Raw genomic sequence first — 21772 nt, 5'->3', positions numbered from 1 at the left:
TTTTTTCATGTACTCATTTAAGGATCTTTTCCTTATGTTCAATTGAAGAAACCTTGATTATTATGTGTCTTGGTGAAGATCGCTTTTGATCAAGCCTGTTGGGAGTTCTGTGCCCCTCATAGATGTTGTTTCCCAATTCTTTCTCTACATTAGGAAAATTTTCCCTTATTATGTCATTAAATATATTTGTAAAACCAGTTTCTCTTTCTGCACATTCTAGGACTCCCATAATTCTTATTTTAGGCCTCTTAGTAGTGTCTTTCAATTCTTGAATACTTTTTTTGGCCTGATGAAACTCTGCTTCCAGCATTTTGTTTGTTTCCCCCGGTGACAGGAAATATCTTCCAATTCTGAGATTCTTTCTTCTGCTTGCTTCATTCTATTTTTGAGACTCTCCACTGTACTTTTCAATTGCTCTGCTGTGTTCTTAATTTCTGATATATCAGCCTTGATTTGCTTTATGCTGCTATTTCTTATTTAACACGTTCCTTAAATTCTTTGAACTCTTGTATGTGCTTCTTGTTGTTGATAAGAAGCTTTATAATGAGTTTTCTGAATTCTGTATCCCCCCATTTTCTCCATGTCTTCCTTTGTGGCATAGGGTTTTACTCCTTTGCAGGAGAGTCTTCAGTAATATTCATTTTGCCTTTGTGTCTTCTTTTGCTCTTGGCCATTGTACTTCTAGTTATCAGATTGTTCTCCTGGGGGCAGGTATCTAAGCTGTGTCACCCACAGGTCTACGGTTTGATTTTACTTATTGTGGTTGGTGCACAGCTCATTGCTTGCAGCCAATTTTGCCACTCCCTCCAGCAAGTTCCAGGTCTGGGTTCTTATACTAGATTTCCACCATGTTCTCTGTAGCCCCAGATTCTGGCTCAGCACTCTCCACCTCCTATGATATCATGCTGAGTTGCACTATTGTCTCTGCAAACTTTGTCCCACTTCCAGTTGGAGCAGGTCTCAGGATTAGAGAGACACCAGGTGTCCTATATACCTAGGTTATTGTTGGTGGTGATCTTGCAGGAACCTGTTGGCTGTTAGGTCTGGGTGCCATATGGACCTATTTTGACACGTATGATTCCACAGTCGGTATTATTTTCCTGTGGGTCCAGTGCAATGCATTGAACTCAGTGAGTTCTCGTGAGCTCAGCACATGTGCAGTTCACTGTTGTCCCCTGCAGTCCTAAAGCATTTGCCACAGTGTACAAAATGGCGCCTGATGTACCACTAATAGAGTTCTTGATCTGCTGGCTGTCAGGTCTGAGGGCTACCCAGATCTGTCTTGGGTGGAACCCGTAGAATGCCACGTCGCTGCAGTTCACTGAGTCAGAAATGAGTTCATTCCCAGCTCAGCGTGTGCTCAGTCCTTTCCCTTGCCTTTGCCTCCTTAAGGAAAATGGCGCCCAATTCGGCTCTAGCGGGCTGAGTGGACTGTGATATCTACCCTGTTCTTGCACTGCCCATTGGGATCTGCTGCTTTGTCTTTGCTCCTGGTCAAATAAAACGGACCAGCAGGATGGACAGTTCTTTTTCTGGGTTCACCTCCCAAGCTCCCGGTAATGTCCCTTCCCACCTGGTTGCTGGTGGAGTTCCTGCTGCTGGTGGAGTTCAGATTACCATTAGCTGAATGCACTGGAGTATCAGTCACTGCAACACCATACCATTATTTTCACTGCTTTCCTGTGTCTGTCAGTCTCCAGGTACCCCTCTGCTGTTGTTCTGTCCTCTCCTATTTCCTGGAATGTGTCCTCTCTGCTTTATACTGGTTAATGTTTCTCTGTCCATTTAAATGTGTCCTTACCCTATTTTGCCATCTTGATTCTCGGTCTTCAGAATTTCTAATATGAACTAATTTAGACTTAAAGTAACCTCTTATCACAGAAGATGAAAATCCCCAGTTGAATTCTTGCTGCTGGTGATTCTAGTTCCCTATAGGAACCATTAAATGCTATTAGATAGTGTGTGTGTTCAAAGGGAGCTTATATTTTAATATAGCTAAGGTAACTGAAAGCAAAGGTAGCTTGGATTTAGACTCCATTATGATGGGAAGGAGCTTGGAATTTTTACTTTGTAACTCCACTTCCATCTGCATTCAGTGTGCTCATTAACCCCCAGAAGGCCTCCTTCCTCCTCAGATGGCATTGTCTGAATCTTTTGTTCTTTCCTAAACGTCTGTCCTGGCTTTTTTATTGAGCTGGCTTGAGAATGCAATAAAATATGTTTTCAAAAGATTAAACAAAGAAAATCAAGCCAGAATCTGTGTAGGCATTGTCCAGAGGCATCACGGCAGCCTTCTGGGCCTAGAGGCCCTTTTCCCTCTTCCCAGTCTTGCCATACTTTACTCTCAACACTCAGCATCTTGAGGCTGCTGCTTACAGTCTGGGTTCTGAAGAGTCACCACTGGCAATCACAAATAGCAGCAGCCGCAACAACAATAAAAACCTTTGTACATCTAAGCTTTTGTGTGCATATGACAGCATGAGTTCGTCTTCATCTGTATGTGAGTGTGTCTTTAGATAAAAAGATGGTAACCACCTATTTCAAAGGTTCAGTAAGAGAATCAGTCCTCTTATTAAAAAAAAATTGTGTAGAATTGCTCTTGGATCTTTCTGAGATGTGAAAGCATTAAGTGGACATGTTTTGTTTAAACAGGTATATCTCTGAATGACAAAAAATGTGGTGTAAAGAAGAGGAATTGAAACCCATGTAGTGCAGTATTTATTTGCTAGAAAAACTCAGGGGACTTTGTCTACTAACAAACAAGGTTTTCATTCCTCCTGCCCTAGGATGGAAAATCTTGGGTGTAGAAGGAAGAGCAGTTAGGAAGCCAAGAATGAGTGAGAGGGAGAAGGAAGCTCTAGAGATGGAGATTGAGACAAGAGAAGGACCAGTTAAGGGACCAGTGTTAGAAGGAGATGCAGGACCAGTTATCAGTGTGTGGGCATTGGTGTTGGAAGGAGATGCATGGGAATTATTTGCTAAAAGGGGCATGTTTGCAGTTGGTTTGGGGATGTGTGGAGTGGTGAGACTTGTGTTGGAGGGATGGAGAAGACTGGCAAAGATTTCAGGAATGAAAGGAGGGAAAAACAGACTACTTCCAAACTTCTAAAACAAGAATATTGCCAGAGAAAAAACTGGTGGTTCTTGAAGCTTCACATCTTGCTGATATTTTGATACTGGGGGAGTGAGGGAGATTTTTGCACTCATTTTTCTCCATGTAAGGCTTGGAGTTTGGGGTTTAGGGTTAAGGCGGTGGATTTCTCTAATTTTCCCTTTCAGTGCTCTCCAAACTTCCCTACAGTAGGCCCCATATGCCATTGGCGGCCTCAGGCGCATTCCATAAAACTGGTAGAGAATGGTACTGCTTCCGAGTGCCTGCTCTCAGCTGGGTCTCAACTCAATTACAGTTCATCAGTACAGACTTTGTTCATAGCAGTGCCATATTGTAGGCATCTGCTGCAAGAGAACAGCCTGCAGACCGCCAATGTGCTGTGAGAGCTTCAAACACTAGGCATGCATCACTGTTGGCCGCAAAATGTGCACCCAGAGTTAGCAGCTCCAGTCTGGAAACCCTGGCAGAATGTGGTAGAGACTCAAAGTTTATTGTTCAATGGGTATTTTGACCTGCACCCCTCAGAATATTTCTAGATTGTTTTTCCTACATTCTTCTGTAATTAACATTCTTTTTAAAAATATATTTATTTTTGTTAGAAAGGTAGATTTACAGAGAGGAAAGACAGAAAGATCTTCCATCTGCTGGTTCACTCCCCAAGTGGCTGCAACAGCCAAAGCTAAACTAATCCAAAGCCAGGAGTCAGAAGATTCTTCTGGCTCTCCCACAGAGGTGCATGGTCTCGAGACTTTGGGCCATGCTTTACTGCTCTCCCAGGCCGCAAGCAGGGAGCTGGAAGGGAAATGGAACAGCCAGCACATGAACTGGTGTTCATATAGGATCCAGGTGCATGCAAGTTGAGGATTTAGCCGCTGGGCCATTGTTCTGGGCTCTGTAATTGACATTATTCCCCTGTCCATTCCCTGACCATGGGAAATGGTTTTTTCTTTCCTATCACTTGCCCTTGCATTTCCTTTGAGTACTTCCTGCTACATTGGTTAATCTCAGCCATGTCTGTGTAGCAGTGTAAAAGGAGAGGTAATGTATTGTGTGCTTTGGGAATCCTCACTTGGATAAATCACTTGGATGATTACATTTTTATAGGTTAGACTTCAAATCCCTCTTCTCTAGCAAAATACAACACAGCACAACAAACCCTTTGGTTTAATTTGTTCATTTTTCAATGTGAATTTATACGTTTTTATCTGGTTGAAAGTGTAGTCACTGAGAGAAAAAGAAAACAAAAACAAAGGGAAACCCTTAACGTGTTGGTTCATCTGCCAAATACCCATAGCAGTTGCTGACGGTGCATGCAGAAGACAGGAATCAAGAACTCCATCCAGGTCTCCCATATGGCTGGCAGGAACCGAGTACTTGAGATCTCCTGCTGCCTCCCAGGTTGTGCATTAGTGGGGAGCTTGACTGGCAGTAGAGGCTACGTGCCATCCTAGGCACTCTGATAGAGGAGGTCAGCACTTCAGTCAGTGGCTTAACCTCATGTGCCAGGATTCTGCTTGTTTATTTATTTGTTTTTAATGTTTCTTGGGTGTGCTTTCTGTACCTTGACAGCGAGGTCTCACTGGCAATTGTAGTGTTGTAAATTCACTGCTGGTGATTTAGGTTGAATGAATGATATTTTAAAACAAATGCCGGAAAAGAGTCTGTACCATTTGCAACACAATACCTGAGACTGTATTTTAAAGTAATTTCCTTCTCTTTAGAAAAAAAGTGCTGTGAGTTTTTTGTGGTCCCATCTGTAAAACGCTTCTTGACTTTGAATATTGCCTAATTGACAATGAGATGATGTATGTTTCAGGTGATAAAATAACAAGCGCATTGGAAGGCTTAAATTTATAGTTAAAAAAGTAAACACAAATGTCTCAACACACATGAACTTCTTTCCTGTTTAGACGTCCCTGTGCTGTCTTTCGTCTCGGATGGGCACCAGATGTGTTCTTCCCTTCTCCCAATCCATTCCTTAGCTATGTGTGTTATAATGTTTGCAGCCATTAAGGCCTGCTGGACTGTTTTGCTCACACAGTAACACCCTGCTTGGATCCTATAGTTTCACTTTTTGTTTACATAAAAAGTTCCAAGAAATTGAAAAGAAACATCATTGTGGATCAAGAAGACAGATTGCAAACCTCTGAGTCTTTACTCTTGCCTTGCTCTCCCTCCTGTTCATTGCCTCTTTGTAACCTGCTCACCTCCTGGCACTCTAAATCTGCTTCTTTCTTCCAAAGTCATCTGCAGTCTGGTCTGTTCTGCCTGCAGTCGCACCTCTCCTTCATTGCCTAGGGAATTAACCTCAGACTTCTCCATTGTGTTCCACTCTCTCTTTACTCTGACACACTCTAAGATTAATTCAGAGTTCCGTATTACCCATGTCTCCTTTGGATTGCTGATGCCTTTCCAAATTCTAGGCCCCTCCATTCTTGAGAACACAACTCACGGTGAAAGATCACCCTGGAAGCAGGGAAGGAGACAGGTATCAACATCTGTGGACCCTGGGGTCAGCAAGGTCAGCTATCTTGCTGATTTTCTACCTTTTAAATGTGATTCTTTGAATTATTTTTATTTATTTGGAAGAAAAATGATACAGAGGATAAGTAAAATTGTACATTTGCCAGTTTGCTCCTCATATAACCAGGGTTGGATCAAATGAAAGCCAGGAGCCCAGTATCGAGAACCCAGGATCCCTTCCTGGTCTTCCATGTGGGTGGGAGGCACCTGCATACTTGAGCCATCACTTGCTCTCTCCCAGGGTGCAGATAAGCAGGAAACTGGATTATGCCTTGATATAGGATGCAGATGTCTCAGATGCTCTTAACCATTGTACTAGATGCCTGCCCCCGATTTCCTGCTGTTTGCATGAACTGATTTGTGCTATTAAGAGATAAACTGTAACACATTCATGAAGTCATTCTGCTATGGCAAAAAAACAAAAATTGACCTTAAGAAAATGAATAGATTCCATATTGTGCCTTAATATAAATCAGGAGTGTACAACCTTTTATCCATCCTTATAGACCCAACAAGATTGAACTGAAAAAAACAAGATAGCAAATATGAATATCCCTTTATCTTTCTCTGGAATGCTCAAGTCGTTTCTAACATTCTTCTACAGATATCTCTGGTGGAGAAACATTGCATGGCTGTTCCACAGAGTGGTTTATTTCGTGTTTGCAAATGTCCTGCTGATTACTTCCCTAGAGACTATAAAGCTGCTCTGCTCTCAGCCAGTATAACTTTGGAATATTTTAAGCTTGTATTTTTTTTGGCCAACCAAACTGCTGCAGTGATCACTTTTTAATTTTTAAGAAAAATGTGTGTGAGTGGGAAAGTAGGACTAATAGTGGTGCACTGTGAGATAGCGAGGAATTTGTAGTAGTGTAATACTCTGTCATTTTTTTTTTAGCTCAAACAAAGCTTGCTAGTATTTCGTTCTGTATTTGCATATGCAAATAGATTAAAATATATTAATAATTTTCATCATCCTATTTGGCATCAATGTCTGTCACTACTAGGTCAGAAGTTAAACTTATGTGTGTTGACATGAATGTTTAAAGCTTTCCGTTCTGTCCTGCAAGTGTAAATATTTAAAATGCAGAATTTCGACTCAGTACGTAGCTTAATGACATCTACTTTGACCTGCTTTCTAGAATGTTGTATTTGTATATGGTAGAAATACCCTTTCTTTCTACTTTAGTTCTTTTTCCCATTTTATATATATTACCTTGAAGCTAAAGTCCTAATAACCAGTGCTTTTCTTGACTGAAGGATTATTATCCAAATTAAACTAGTCTCCAGGGAGGCATACCCAGGCCTGCATAGGTAAGAATTTCGAAGATTATGAGAGAGTAATGCATGGTTATCAAATGCATTTAATCCCCAGAGAGTTACAATTTTAGATTTTTTTTTTTTTGGAAAAATGCTATAGCAAACAATTTTGCTTTTTCCTGTGCCATTTTTAGTTCTAATTCTATCAGAGACAGGATGTTTGCTGAATGTAGCAGTGGTCTGATAACTGCAGGGACCTGGAATTTTGTTTATATTCTTAAACGATTAACATTGTAGATGTGGAAGTATTTTTTTCTGCATCTGGAGAATTCCAGTGAGATTCTTTTCTCTACTTGGAGCTGGCATTACTATCATTTCTTCCTGTTGTACCTCCCTAACACTGTGACTTTAACTGAGTTAGCCCTGCTGTATGTTCCTTTACTGATCCGCCAATCAATCCTCTATGGAATATCTATTAGCAATAATTTTCCCTTAAGTGCATCTTTCCTTTGGACTACATATAAAGGCAGGAACTAGAATCTAATATCATATACATCCTAATGCCAAGTTCAGAGCCTTGCTTTTAGTAGAAACTGTAATGAAGATTAGCATCTTCATACTAACAATTGACTTTCAGATATTAGTGGGTGAAGAGAGTCTTGGGTGGCAGTTCCATGCTGTCCTCAGGTTTTAGGCTCACCAAGCCTTCTCATACTTGGCTGGAGATCAGTTATTGCAGGAAAGGTATGGGAAATGGTGAATCATACTCTGGCTCATGATGCTTCTGTTTGAAACTGACAAGTCATTTTCTTTTGTATTTCATTGAGCAAAACAAGGCATATACCCACACCTTCTGTCACCAGGATGAGGAAGAAAAAAAATCCATTATGTTCCCAAAGAGCGGGCTGGAATTTAAGTGAGCAAGCTGTCATGTAAATACATGTCTGATATGTATAGGCATTTAATATCTGTCCAATGAATGAAGTCTCTAAAACTTTTTTCTATGCAGTAGACAGAATCACTTAAAATAAGGCAATTCTTTAGTAACTACATTGTTAAAGACAAGAATACTGAAAGTATTGTCTAAGCTATGTTTGGAAAATATCCAGGTTTTCTGGTAACTATTAGTTTTCTTTAATATTAAAGAAATATGGAACATCTATATTAAATAAGTACTTTTTTATTTCAAATACAATAAGTATAAAGCAGGTAATTGTCAATTAACATTTTGTTAAAGTCATTTAAGAGGGAGAAAATAGAAGTCAACATGTGGCTTAACAGGCTAATCCTCCACCTTCAAGTGTTGACTTTTAATAAGGGCATCATGTCCTGTCTGGCTGCTACACTTCCCATTTAGTTTCCTGCTTATGGCCCGGAAAAAGCAACAGAGGCTGGTCCAAGTCCTCAGTACCCTGCATCCACATGGGAGATCCAGGAGAGGCCCTGATTCCTGGCTTTGGATCAGCTCAGCTTTGGCTGTTGTGGCCATTTTAGGGAGTGAATCAGCAGATGGAAGATCTTTCTATCCTTTTCTCTGTAAATCTTCCTTTCAAATTAAAAAAGTAAATATGTTTTAAAAATTGGTTGGACTTCCAGTTAAAGTGTTGGATATATGTTGACAATACAATGCTGGACTGTCTGTACCCTCAATGTCAAGATACATTTAAATAGCAGAATGATGGACTTATGACTGCTTATGAAGGTCTATACTATTGTAATAATATGGGGGAAGTCAGTTGAGGGGAGGGAATTTGCAGAGGGGATAAGGGAAATCCCAGAGCCTATGCAGTTGTATCATAAAATTTAAAAAATAGAAGTAAAAAAAAATTTTTTTAAGTAAGTGGGAGAAAATATTTTAGTTTGCAACCATTTACATATTAAGTTAGTGTGACCAAGGAATTCTTTAAAATAACATTTTGAGGGACTGATATCTAGCTTGAAAACTGGGCAATTATTAAGGAAGAGTTAGAGTCCAATCAATGAAAAATGAAGTTGCTGCATCTTATGCTAAGTGGCATTTGTTTTTAATTATCAAAATAAACCCAAATCCATCATATGAAATGTAGAAAATGTCAAATTGGATGAAATAGGTAAAGCAGGATTCATTGGTAATACCACCTAGATAAGGCCACTGTTAATTTTTTGGTGTGACTTCATTTAGCCCATTGTTACTGTTGTTGTATGTGAATAGGCATAGAGGAAAGAGAAGATATTGTAGGCTTCTCAACTTTCCCCCTATTGTTGCACTTTTAGAGTGGTTTTCCTATAATATGAAATAATACTGTCTCGTGTGGTATTTGATCTAGCTGTTATCCACTGCTTGGAACACCAACATTACACATCAGAGTTCTCTGCTTTGAATCCCATTTCTGCTCCTTGTTCTCACTTCCTACTAATTCTTACTGTGGAAGTAATGGCTCAGGTAATTGGGTCACTGTACTCATATGGAGGCCCAGGATTGCCTTGCGGGCTTCAGTCTGGCTGGTGTGGACATATGGGAAGTATACCCATCAATAGGAGTTATATCTAAGTCTGTCTCCCTCTGTCCTTCTGCCTCTTGAAAAATTAAAATATATATACTGTAATGACCTCCAAATTCATTTTTGTTTTCTCAATTCTGAGATATTTGCCTAAGATGGTTGGCCAAGTCTTGCTGGTATTTTGGTATGAACAACCAACCAGAGACGAAGTTAGTTTGGAAAAGAATACTGAAGACAAGAGATTGTCTTGATGTCCATCAAACCAGGCTGGTGCTACTCTCAGGGTCAGAAAAGGTGGAAGCTGACAAGTGCTAAAGGGCCATTCGTTTTGGAGAGGAAAGGCACTGTGCCTGAGAAGAGAAGGACCTGCTACATGGTAGGACCAGTCTCAGCTGGGAGCCACATCTGAGGGAGAGCTTTAGTAGAGCACATACCACCAGACAAAGTTTGTTTGTATTCATCTGGGCAGGTTTGAGTTGGAGGGAAAGAAGCCCAAGGCAGAGTTTGCTACAGGAGGCTGTGGCTGTTTGGCAGTTGGCTCCTTAGCCCATCACCAGAGTTGAAGCAGCCAGGCTGTGTCCTGGCTGCAGGCTGTGAATAAGGGTCAGTTCCTTAGGAGGCTGCGTACGTTTGGGTGGGTAAAGGTCCCTAAATCTGTTTCTAGGCAGGAATGAGGAAGTCTGTGGTTTTCGTTCAGTTTCTCACCTGTGGGACAAGGGCTTTCTGAGGGCTAGAGATAAGACAGAGATATTAGATATAATCTTCTTCCTTAGACTTGTGACCCGATTACACAGCCTCTGTGTGATTGATTACTAACCATTTTCAGTATTATTTTTCTTGTACATCAAAGATGGCATGATGAGTGTCTTGCCTTCCCTAAGATTGGAGGGTAGTCAGTGATAGATTAATTCAATGAGAATGTTAAACTGTGTTTCCCATTTGCCGGTAATACATTTTTTTTTTTGGTCAGTAACGCAAGCTTTCTCATTTGCAATGATAGTTTGCAATTCAAAGATATGTTCACAGACCAAAGCTTCATTTTTTAAATATCTGTGTATTTGAAAACATTAATTGCCACAGTTTCTAACAAAGTTTTCTTTGTCTACAACATGTGAGTTTTCATTTTATCAGGATGGTTTCTGGGCAGTTAATCATTCTTGCAGGGACTTCTAAAGGGAGGTCGTTTGCATGTCCCCTTGGTGTTTACTAGGTCCTTGTGCAGCAGATGTTTCTCCAAGGTCTAAATGCTGAAGGGGAATTGTCTTTTTCAGCCTGACCCTGGGGTAAAGATTTGTTTTTCCAAAACATCTATGTTGTTCTCTTGAGTTTCCTTTTGTACAAAAAGCATCCCAGATCTGTGCTCTTTATTCTTCAGTTTAGTAGGTTTATTGGGAAAATAGATTTTGTGTGTGGAAGTTGCATTAGGCCAGACCACAAGGGTGTTTATTCAGATGTAGGCGGACAGAGGCTTTTGTGCTGATTTTTCTTTTCTTTTTAAGACCTTTTTATTTAATTGAATTAAGCTTTCTCCTGTTTTTCTTTACAGATTCTGGCAAAATGATGGCAGACCATAGTCCCATGCAGAGCCAGCAAGATTTACAAAATGGTAGTGTAGAGGAAGGCGTTGCGGTACATCCCCTTGAGAGCGACTCCCAAAACGGGATGGAGAGCCTGGGCCCAAGGAAATACTCTTCCAGTCTGAGGTTCAAAGCCAACGGGGACTATTCTGGCTCCTATCTGACCCTCTCGCAACCTGTGCCTGCCAAGAGAAGCCCTTCTCCTCTGGGCACCAGTGTCAGAAGTAGTCCCTCTGTGGCCAAAATCCAAGCAAGCAAGCCATTCTCCTGTGATGGGACTGACAAAAGTACGTCCATGAAACCTCCCACACCTTTACTCAGCACCCCTTCTGGTGCATACGCCCTGGGGAGAGCTGACTTTGATCACTACACTGGGCGGGACAGTGAGAAGCCCTTGAGACTCTCCGAGAAGCCTCCCTATTCCAAGTATAGCTCGAGGAATAAGTCACATGACAATGTGTACTTTCTCGGAGGGCTGGAAGGCAGGAAGGCATCTGGCTCCCTCCTGACCATGTGGAATGGCGGTTCCCTGAATGACAGCGGGCCCTCTCCCATCAGCAGATCGGGAGCAGCAAGCATGCCTTCAAGCCCAAAGCAAGCCAGGAGAATGAACCTTCAGGACAACCTGACACTGCAGCCCAAGTCAAGCAGACACCGGGAGCTGGCCACCGAAAGCGCTGCTTTACGGACCCGGAAGTATTCGGGCGGCCTCAGTCACATGGGAGCCTACAGCCGGTCGCTTCCCAGGTTGTACAAAGCCACAGAGAATCAGCTGACGCCGCTCAGCTTGCCTCCCAGAAGCTCTCTGGGCAATTCCAAACGAACAAAACTAGGGGAAAAGGATCTACCTCATGGCATTGTAGACGGCGACAATTACCTTAACTTTTCCTCTTTAAGCTCAGGAGCCCTCCCCTACAAGTCCTCTGCCTCCGAGGGCCATCCTTATGTCAGTTCCACCCTCAGCGTGCCTGCCAGTCCTCGTGTGGCTCGGAAGATGCTTCTGGCCTCCACCTCCTCCTGCGCTTCTGATGACTTTGATAGGGCTTCATTCCCGGGGACCAGTCCCAGCCACTCGATTCCTCTTGGAGAGCCAGACAGATTGTTTGTAGCCAGGAGGAACTTCTCTTGTGGCTCCATTGAGTTCGACGATGCTGATTTGGACAGCCTCCGTCAGGCCTCGGGGACGCCCCAGCCTCCCCTTCGGGAACGAAAGAGCAGCATTAGCTCCATTTCCGGGCGCGAAGACCTCATGGACTATCACCGGCGGCAGAGAGAGGAGAGACTCAGGGAGCAGGAGATGGAGCGACTGGTGAGCTTCTTGCTGATGGCTTCACTGTTTGGTGCGGCCGAGTCTGGGGCGGCCTTGGAGTGGACTCCAAGGACTGCTGTGAGGTGCAGTGTGTCCATGTGTGCTGCCACCCCTTCTTGGACCCCCTCCTCCTATCCTTCCCAGCTCACTGGTATTAGGCTTGCGGTGCTACTTGGCAGGTCTTCCGGAGCTTACTGTCAATTTAGTTGCTTTGCACAGCTCTCACCTGTAAGAATTATACTTGAAAAAGCTGACAGTGTTGCGGATTTACTCACGAGGCTTACAAACCCTTCTTTAAAGCTCTGAGGAAGTGCTGATGTGTATTACATACACCATTAAACTTGAAGGATATAACTAATACCTCCAAGTTTAACACGCGCAACAGCGGATGCAGTTACAATAGAAGTAGTTTGGGAAATCATGACTCATGGGGAATTTGTGGCTATGAATTTGTAGCAAGTTGTCTGCAGAGTTCAAAGGTTACCTCGGTGGAGCTGATCTCCTCCCTACACTGTTCATATACACCCCACACTCTTCCGTTGTGACTCCTAACACAGTCACTCCAAACTATACATGCACTCGCAGAATTTATTCAACTGCTTTTTCTCCCCAGTTAGAATGTATTTATATTTGCAAGGGGAGAATGGTGGAAATAAGAAGACAGGAGAATTCTTAAGGAATATCAGGCAGTGAATTTGTCTTTATAGCAAGCTGAAAATAAGAAAACAGAGAAATATGCCTAGTGAATGAGAACAAATAACTGCATTTTCCATTCTCTTTTATGTGTAAGCTTTTTTTTCTTTTAGAATGAATAGACATTAAGAATTATTTTGATTCATAGATGATTAGTATTTTCTTGATGATGGAAGCATCAAGATGGTGGAGCTAGTTTACAAAGTACAGGACTATTGGAATTATTTACAGGACTATTGGAATTATTTTAGTTATTACTAAGGAAGTGTGCATGAATCAGATGTTTTTTAGTCACAAACAAAATCAGTAAGCCCTACAGAACGATAAAATTGTAAAATTTAGATTGTAGTGAGGAGAAATCATTTGCATCTATCTAAGACAAAAATTGTCATTTTAAGAACCTTAGAAATAATACCAATAACATATCTGTTTTGAGAAACTTCATTTCCATTATCAGAACCATCAATTCTAATTAATTATTTTTCCTGTGCATCTTGGGCCATTAATTTGGTTTTATTATTTCATCTGTTTCTATACTAAAAGGAATCTTGGAAATGTGATTTAGTTGCTGAGCTCTGTCTCATCATTGTTTATGCAGTGTCAGCTCAGAAGCCTGTATCTCTAAGTCACTTACTTCTTTGTGATATCAGGTGTCATGATGCGGCCCCTTCTGTGAGCTCTGAAATTGCCGTCTTTGATTAAAGGCACATTGTGGTCCCTAATGTGAACCCCATTCTTGGGAGGAAAGTGATGACCGAATGACGATTGGGAAGAGTAGGGGCTGTGGTTAATTCAATGATGAACTGAAACTGTGTCAGTGTGACTTAGAGTTAGAATTCTGTGAAAGGGTATAAAACACCGGTCTTATTTCATCAGTTTGGTTCTGTTCTGTTTTTCCCTGAAAGCTAAGAACATTACAGAGAATAAGGGCATTGGCGTGTATTCAGGATCTTTCTCTAAAGTAAATTATCTGTACACTATTTTTTTATTTATACTAACATTTTTCTGTAGAAAATCATTTTAGAGCAAACTAGACTTCTCATCTGATTTGATAAATCTTATACATTTCATGTAAAACTAAGGAGCGTACCAAAAGGAACCTATTATTTCTAATATTTTTGCTTTTGTAAGATTGAAGAACGCATCTTTGTAATTGTCCAGAATTCCTCCAAGAAAACCTGAAGAGAGTTCAGGTATAAAATATCTTGAATTTCTTTCTCCCTTTCCCCAAGGTTTTAGGGTGTGCTGAGTCGTGGAAAGTAAATCAAGTCTTAAAGGAGATTTTTGTCATTTGATTAGTACAGAATTGTGCGTAACTGAGCACAGTGAATCTTTTGATTGGGCTAGATACTATGCAAAGTGATGATACATTAGTTTATAGTAAACAAGGACCTTCAAGTGACTCCGAACTGAGGAACTGTTGTTATTTTAGAGATACAAGGATAGTCTAGTTTGCACAAAGCCCAGAAACTTACTCTGGTGGCACCAAGACTCTGCTGCTGGGGCATAAGACTCAGAAGAATAACCTTTCATTACCTTTTGTAAGCAAAGACTAATTTTCCTCAGATCAGTTTGTCATTACAACAGAAATAACTGTATCTTAGTTTTATATCACCAGGGTGCTTGTCATGTGGAGCTTGCCATGCATTACATTCTCCATAAAATATGCCAGGAATAAGGGTCAAAACTGTACAAACTTTGCCTAAATTTTACCATTTTATTACTTCCTGATGACTTAACATTTTCAGGTATCACAAGTCAAGACAAATAAATCATGCTTACTTTGTTCAAACCTCTTTCTGCTTCTGTCCTTCCTGGTCCTCTTTCAAATATGTTTTCTGATTGGGAGATGGGAATTTTGTTGAAGCCCAAGCATTCTGGAACATAATTACTATGAATGTAAAAAAAAAGATGTAACAATCATAATTTACATACAATTTTTTAAAGATTTTTTAAATTAGAAAGTCAGATACACAGAGAGGAGGAGAGACAGAGAGGAAAATCTTCTGTCTGTTGATTGACTCCCCATGCGACCACAGTGGCCAACACTGTGCCGATCTAAAGCCAGGAACCTCTTCCAGGTCTACCACTTGGGTGCGGGGTCCCAAGGCTTTGAGCCTTCCTTGATTACTTTCCTAGGCCACAAGCAGGGAGCTGAATGGGAAGTGAGGTGGCTGGGATTAGAACCTTCAGCCATATGGGATCCTGGCATAGTCAAGGCAAGGACTTTAGCAGCTCGGCTACTGCACCGGTCCCTAGTTATACAAATTTTATGTTTTTCTTTATCTCATGGTAATATTCTTAACTTTATATTTTAATAAGTAAATAGAAAACATTTGAGAAGTTCATGCAAAGTAAATTTTGATACAGAAAATCCAGATCATATTTAAAAATGAAATTAAATTTGTGTTTTATGCAATAACAAAACAACGAAAAGATGTATGGCTGTTCCTTAAGCCAGATTATTTAGTCACTTTAATTTGTGTAAGGATTCACATTGTGTAAACTTGCTTTCTAATGGGGACGAGATGTTGTTGAGTCAGTAGTTTTTATGAGAAACATCTTTTTCTGTAAATAAAACATTTAATTTTTTCTATTTTTTTTTACTTCTTCTCTGTTTATTTGAAAACTCAGCATAATTTTCTTAACAAAAGAGTGAGCCATAAGTAGGAACCCCAGGGATCTCTTAATAAAGGGTAATATCTACTCTGTACCGGTACTATCTCCAACTGCTACACAATTTGAGGTATTTATCTATATATAATATATAAACATCGATATATTCCTTTTTTCTTGCTCTTAGCTGCCTGTTTATGCTTTGGTCTTTATGCCAGTCTTTTCTTTTTATGCTTTTGAAAATAAAATATGAGGGCCTGGCACGATCACTCAATGGCTAAATCCTCACCTCACTAGAGCCAAGATCCAGTATGGGCACCAGTTCATCTCCTGGTTGCTCCATTTTCCATCCAGCTCCCTGCTTGTGGCCAGGGAAGGCAATAGCAGATGGCCCAAAGCCTTGGAACTCTGCATCCATGTGGGAGACCTGGAGCAGGTTCCTGGCTCCTTGTTTCTGATCAGCTGACCATTGCAGCCATTTAGGGAGTAAACAAGTTGAGGAAGATCTTTTTCTCTGTTTCTCCTTCTCTCCATAAATCTGTCTTTCTAATAAAAATAAATCTTTAAAAAGAAAACAAGATAATGAAAAACTTGACTTTATGATGTTCTAAATAAAGAATTATGAAGTCCAAATTAAATGTGTGTAAATCAGTTTATAGATTTCAGGACTTCCATTTGGACTGTTCAACAGTCGTTTTAATTCCCTTGCACAGAACACACTTTATAGCAGGGAACATCACCGAATAAGTTATCTTTGGAGGGCTGGGATAGTGACTGTTTGACGCATTAGCTGTTCTACACATTAAAAAATCTTTACAAAGTAGTTAAGATAGTCTTTTTCTTCGTCTCATTTGACACGTGCGTACCTCCCAGTAATTCTAAGGTAATGATGGCCTTTGAGTGCTTCTTACATTCCAGAGTATAAAAATCCATTTTTAAGTATAATTTAGGTTTTTAGAAATAAAAAACTAAAAGAAACAGCAGTGTTGAAAGCATTCATTGGGTTATTGCCAGAAGCATCTATGGTATTGTGCATAAGCAATGGATTCCCGCGAGTTGCATTGTAGCAGTCTTCGTGGGTTCTTTCCTGGCAGCTGGTGGTCATTGCAGTGCCTGAGAAACAGCATTGCTGGCATTCACTGCACTCCGTGGTGCCTCATGATAGCTAAGGTCCATGGAGTACAGTTTTCTATCACTGTGCATCTCCTAAGGATAAAGTTGGCTTTCTTTCCCGGAACATCCTGCTATTTCCATGGCAGTTATGTGGATAGGTAACTGTCTGACTCAGCACTTCTCTGAGGTTGGAAAGATGATTTCTTCTTACAGCTACTTTAAAAGCATGTTATATCTTAAGTATGTTAATCTGCAAGAAGCTAAGACCTTGGCTGTCTAGGTAGCAGACTTGAATATTGGAAGCATTGCATCTGTATTTAAGAAGAATAATTTGACTTTTTTGGTATGCATTTATAGCATTCTTTCTGGCTTTCCTTATTCTGTGCTCTGGGCTGTTTCTCAGCTTCCTATATGGTATGCATTTAGTTCCAGGTAACAGGGAAGCACCTTACAAGGAAGGCAGATACACCAGCACAGACAGATTCTCTGCTTCCAGAAAAAAAGAGTTTTTCCTAAAAGCAAAAAGATGGAAAATGAGTTACATTTTCTGGCTTTAAAATGTTTTAGTACTCTTGCAATAATTGATGCTCTCTAGGACCCAAAGAAAAACTAAGGCTGCGTGTCGGAGTTTTTGTTGCATGTGCTTGAGTATGTGATAGATTTCATAGTTCTGAAAATTAAGGGAACATTCACTCGAGCATACTTGTTTAGGGGGTTTTGATGTTTTAACAAATAAATCCATGTGCTCTCTAAGCTGCTAAATGGTGGTCAGATGCAGATGATTTTTTGAAAACCAGAGAGTTAAACAGGTTAGTATCGCTTAGTTTTGTAATTAGGAAAGCAACGTTCCAAAACTCATAGGCAGGGAGCCTTCTTGGAAGTTCTTCCACTTAACAGTTCTGTTTGGCTTCTCCATTTGCTTCTTGCTGTTTCCATTGCCTTGTGTCTCCTGATCACCCAAAGCAACTTGGACATGGAGGCATTCATACTGACACCTCAGCTGTGCTGCGTTGCCATTTAAGCTTGACAGCAGGGTTTGGTTGTGTAACAGAGCAAAAAATAACACAACAAACAAACAACTGCAAAGAGACTGTTGGTGCTTAGTCATACTTTTTTTTTTTCCAGAACAAAGTCTTTGAAGGTAAATTTAAGAACTAAAAATTGTGCCACATTGTGGCTTGAAAGGAATCAGCTTCCTTATGTGGCCCTTCCGTTTGCTATGTCTTGACCTTCATATTAATATTTTTAAGAGTTACTCATTTTTATTTGAAAGGCAGATTTACAGAGAGGAAGAGAGACAGAAAGATCTCACATCCTCTGGTTCACTCCCCAAGTAGCGGCTACGGCCAAGCTGAGCCAATCCAAAGCCAGGAGCCTTCTCTGGGTCTCCCATGCAGGTGCAGGGTCTCAAGGCTGTGGGCCATCCTCTAATGCTTTTTCAGGCCACAAGCAGGGAGCTGGATGGGAAATGGAGCAGCTGGGATATGGACTGGTGTTCACATGGGATCCTGGTGGATGTAATGTGAAGATTCAACCATTAGTCCATTGTGCTGGGCCCTAAAGGGATATTTGGAAATGATAGTTCTCTAATATTCTGGATTAGAATGGTTGTTGTTCAATCAGTTGGTTCATCCTAAAGTCTTAAACTGAATTATTCCAATGAGCCTTCTTAGCTGTAATGTTTGAAACAGCCAGGAAATTGTTTCCCATTCCTGATCTTTCACTTTCATATCTTACTGGGAAGGTTATAGAATCTGGCTAACAAACACAATGTGCAATTTAAATTTTCCTTAGGTTAAGAAAGAGTGAAATTACCTCTGTTAGCACAATGTTGCAGAACTAGGCTGATGATAGTATCTGTTACCTACTACCTAGGTTAGCTATCTATTGTCTAAGTAATCAGCCTCCCTTTGTTTCTAAAGAGTCAGTCTGTAACTACTGGTCTCATAAGAAATACTAGCTTTCAGCAGATCACTGTGAGTCATGAGGAACAGGGACTTTCTCTTTGTATGCTTTGAACAGCATTTTGCTGATGTATGTGCAGATGTTCATTAAACATCCAGGGAATTCATTATTAGAAAATTAGGATTTTCAGTAATCCCTAGTTAACCAAGAGTCAAGAAAATAGTTGTCCTTTTTTTCTTTTTCTTCAATTGAAGAGATAGACGGGCAAAGAATGGAAAAGGAAAACTAAGAGTTTTAGTAATAACCTAGAAGTCTTCCCATTAGGAAATCTGAGCTAAGGTCTTAGGGTTATTTTATTTAACAGTGGTCTATGGCAATTGCTGTTAAGAGCAGGTTTTTCTACCATTGAGATCAAACCTGAGGTTCTTGTCACAGTGGCAATACAAGCTGTTGCCTCTTGATGGTGCCAAGCATTTAAAAATCTCTGCTCAGAATTTGAGTGACATATGTTCTGAATGTTCACATAATGCAACGTTTCCCAGTTAAGTGTTGGAATGCAGAGGGCATCCTACACTACTAGAGACCCGGCATGACATGGATGCAGCTGTCGGGGAAGATTCACTCTCTTTCAGGATGATATATCATTCTATGAGTTATGTTTTTAAATAAGAAATAAAGCTGATACATGAGATTCAACTAGGTGAAATTTGAAATACAAATCGAGTGAAAATTGAGTACATCAGTACCAACAACAATATGGAAGTGGAGGTACGTGATGGAGAACCATTGATTATTTTTTGTTGCAAAAGGGATCTTCATATTTGTTCTCATTATTTGTGTATCTAAGTTAAAAGCCATCTACTCCTTTGTTTTTTAAAAATATTAGAAAATCGGTTTGGTAATAATGATGGTTAAATCTTATAATAAGGATTTGTTCTCCAGTTTTAAAAAGTCTATGGGAATAGCTCATCAAATATTTTTAAAAATTGATTTATCAAAAAATGAAAAAATAAGTATTATAAAAGAAACACACATTAATCACCTTCTCGATTGACACCTTTATTTTAGCCACCTCAGTGTGTAGCTTATGACCTATTAGACAGTACTTCAGGAGGTTAAAGTCTTTATTTCGAGGTAATTGGAGATGGTGTTGCCACTGTAAGAGGTGATTCAGAGGGCCCAGCGTAGTGACCTAGCAACTAAAGTCCTCGCCTTAAACGCACCCTGGGATCCCACATGGGCGCCAGTTCTAATCTCAGCAGCTTTACTTCCCATCCAGCTCCCTGCTTGTGGCCTGGGAAAGCAGTTGAGGACAGCCCAAAGTCTTGGGACCCTACATCCATGTGCAGACCTGGAGGAAGTTCCTGGCTCCTGGCTTTTGATCAGTACAGCACTGGCCGTTGCAGTCGCATGGGGAGTTAATCATCGGACAGAAGATCTTTCTCTCTGTCTCTCCTCCTCTCTGTATATCTGACTTTGCAATAAAAATAAGTAAATCTTAAAAAAAAAAAAAAAAAACAAGTGATTCAGAGTATTCCTGGATATGTTTTACCAGATTTCCTCCAATGTCAGTAACTTGGGCTGGTCATTCTGACATCCAAGGAATTGGCACTGTCACTGTCAGTACTGACATCACAAGGGTCCCTTGTGTTGGCCTTTTACGGACATACTTATTTCCTTCCACCATAACCAGTGGGACCACTAATCTGTTCTCTATTGTAATTTTTTCATGTTAAATATGTTGTGCATGCATAATCACATCATATGTAACGTTTAGGTTTGGCTTTTTCCCACTCAGCATAATTTTGTGGAGATTGAGCCAGATTGTTACATATTGTTTTTCTTCCTTCAGCTCCAAAATCATGAACGGGCCAGAGGGAAATCCTAGGGAACACAGCTGCTTGCTTTTCTTTGGCCCTCAGTCCTAGCTGATGTGCTTCTTTTTCTCCACCTTTCAGAGTTTCTGTTGATCTTCTATATGATGTACACGGTTCTTAGTGTACATATAGTAAAGGAATTTTGTAAAGTATGTCTGGGAACCAATGTCAGTGAGATTATGAATTTTTTAAATGAAGATTTGTTGTATTTTTATTTGAAAGGCAGAACTATAGAGAGAAGTGGAGACAGAGTGACCTTTCACTCCCCACATGCCTGCAGCGGCCAGAGCCAGGAATTGAAGCCAGGAACTTCTTCCAGGTCTCCCATATGGGAGCAGGGGGCCAAGGACCTGAACCATCCTCTGCTTTTTTCCCCCCCAGGTCATAAGCAGCGATGTGGGTTCAAAATGAAGTAGCCAAAACACGATTGGTGCCTATTTGGAACATCAGCACGGCAGGTGGAGGTCCAGCCCACTATGCCATGGTGTCTTCCCTGAAATTAGAATTTCACAGGTCAAAACAGCCGAGAGCTTCATTTTAGTAAAGACTGATTAAGTATGGGAAGAGGAAATCATGTTCTGTTGAAAATTTGGGGTTTGGATAAATTGATGTTTTACACTCAGAATTGCTAGATCCATACTCAACTCAAACTGTTTTTAGAATTTCGGGGGAAAAAGGCAGAATTTAAGGTAATGCAGTGTAGAAGGAACAGAAACATCTGTTGTATATATTTACCATCCTTTCGTTCTGGTCGATTAACAGAGGTTGAACATCGAAAGGTTACTTTTTTCATCAGGTCACAAGCACTAGGACCTAAGTCATGTTTAGCAGAAATTGCAATTTTACAAGTAACTAACATGATTCTCAAATTTAGCAAAAGAAGATATTGTTTATTTTCCGTTTATATACAAAATGCTTTTCAGATTTTCACACATGGTATATTCACAAGTAATTGCATGATAGTATTTAGTTGATGTGTAATAGTCTTCCCTTCTTACATGTTGACTTTCTTTACATGTTGACTTTTCTACTATGAAATCTTAAAGGTTTTGATACCACTCATGCACAGATTTTGATAGAATACAATAAAATGCTATATAGCATTCTGGAAGCATTTTAACGGATTGTATCTTGTCATCAGAAGAAAAAAAAAAAACAGAATCTCTACAACTTGGTAAAATCAAAGTAGACCAAGGCGCTTCTCCCAGATTTCCTAGGTGTATTCAGGGTCCCAAGTCTTTGGTGATCCTTCCCTGCTTTCCCAAGCCATGAGCAGGGAGCTGAATGGGAAGTTAAGCAGCCAGGATACA

General features: G+C 40.4%; 1 protein-coding gene across 3 annotated transcripts in view; it reads left to right on the top strand.

Moving 5' to 3' along the window:
* PHLDB2 (pleckstrin homology like domain family B member 2) overlaps positions 1-21772 on the top strand; it is a 97782-nt gene that overhangs the window by 11387 nt on the left and 64623 nt on the right. The window contains exon 2 of one of the 3 annotated variants that reach the window (XM_040980504.1): positions 10919-12258. In XM_040980504.1, coding sequence (XP_040836438.1) covers positions 10930-12258 — 1329 coding nt within the window. In that variant the 5' untranslated portion in view covers positions 10919-10929. Of the gene's footprint in view, positions 1-10801; positions 12259-21772 lie in introns of those variants that run through there. The other 2 variants (XM_040980505.1, XM_040980503.1) reach the window with 2 other exon arrangements.

This window comes from Ochotona curzoniae, unplaced genomic scaffold (genome assembly GCF_017591425.1).
Source record: "Ochotona curzoniae isolate NIBS_2020 unplaced genomic scaffold, NIBS_Ocur_1.0 contig_3498, whole genome shotgun sequence".
NCBI classification, from domain to species: domain Eukaryota; kingdom Metazoa; phylum Chordata; class Mammalia; order Lagomorpha; family Ochotonidae; genus Ochotona; species Ochotona curzoniae.
Note: the sequence above shows the minus strand (reverse complement) of the source record. Positions and strands in the feature narration are given on the sequence as shown.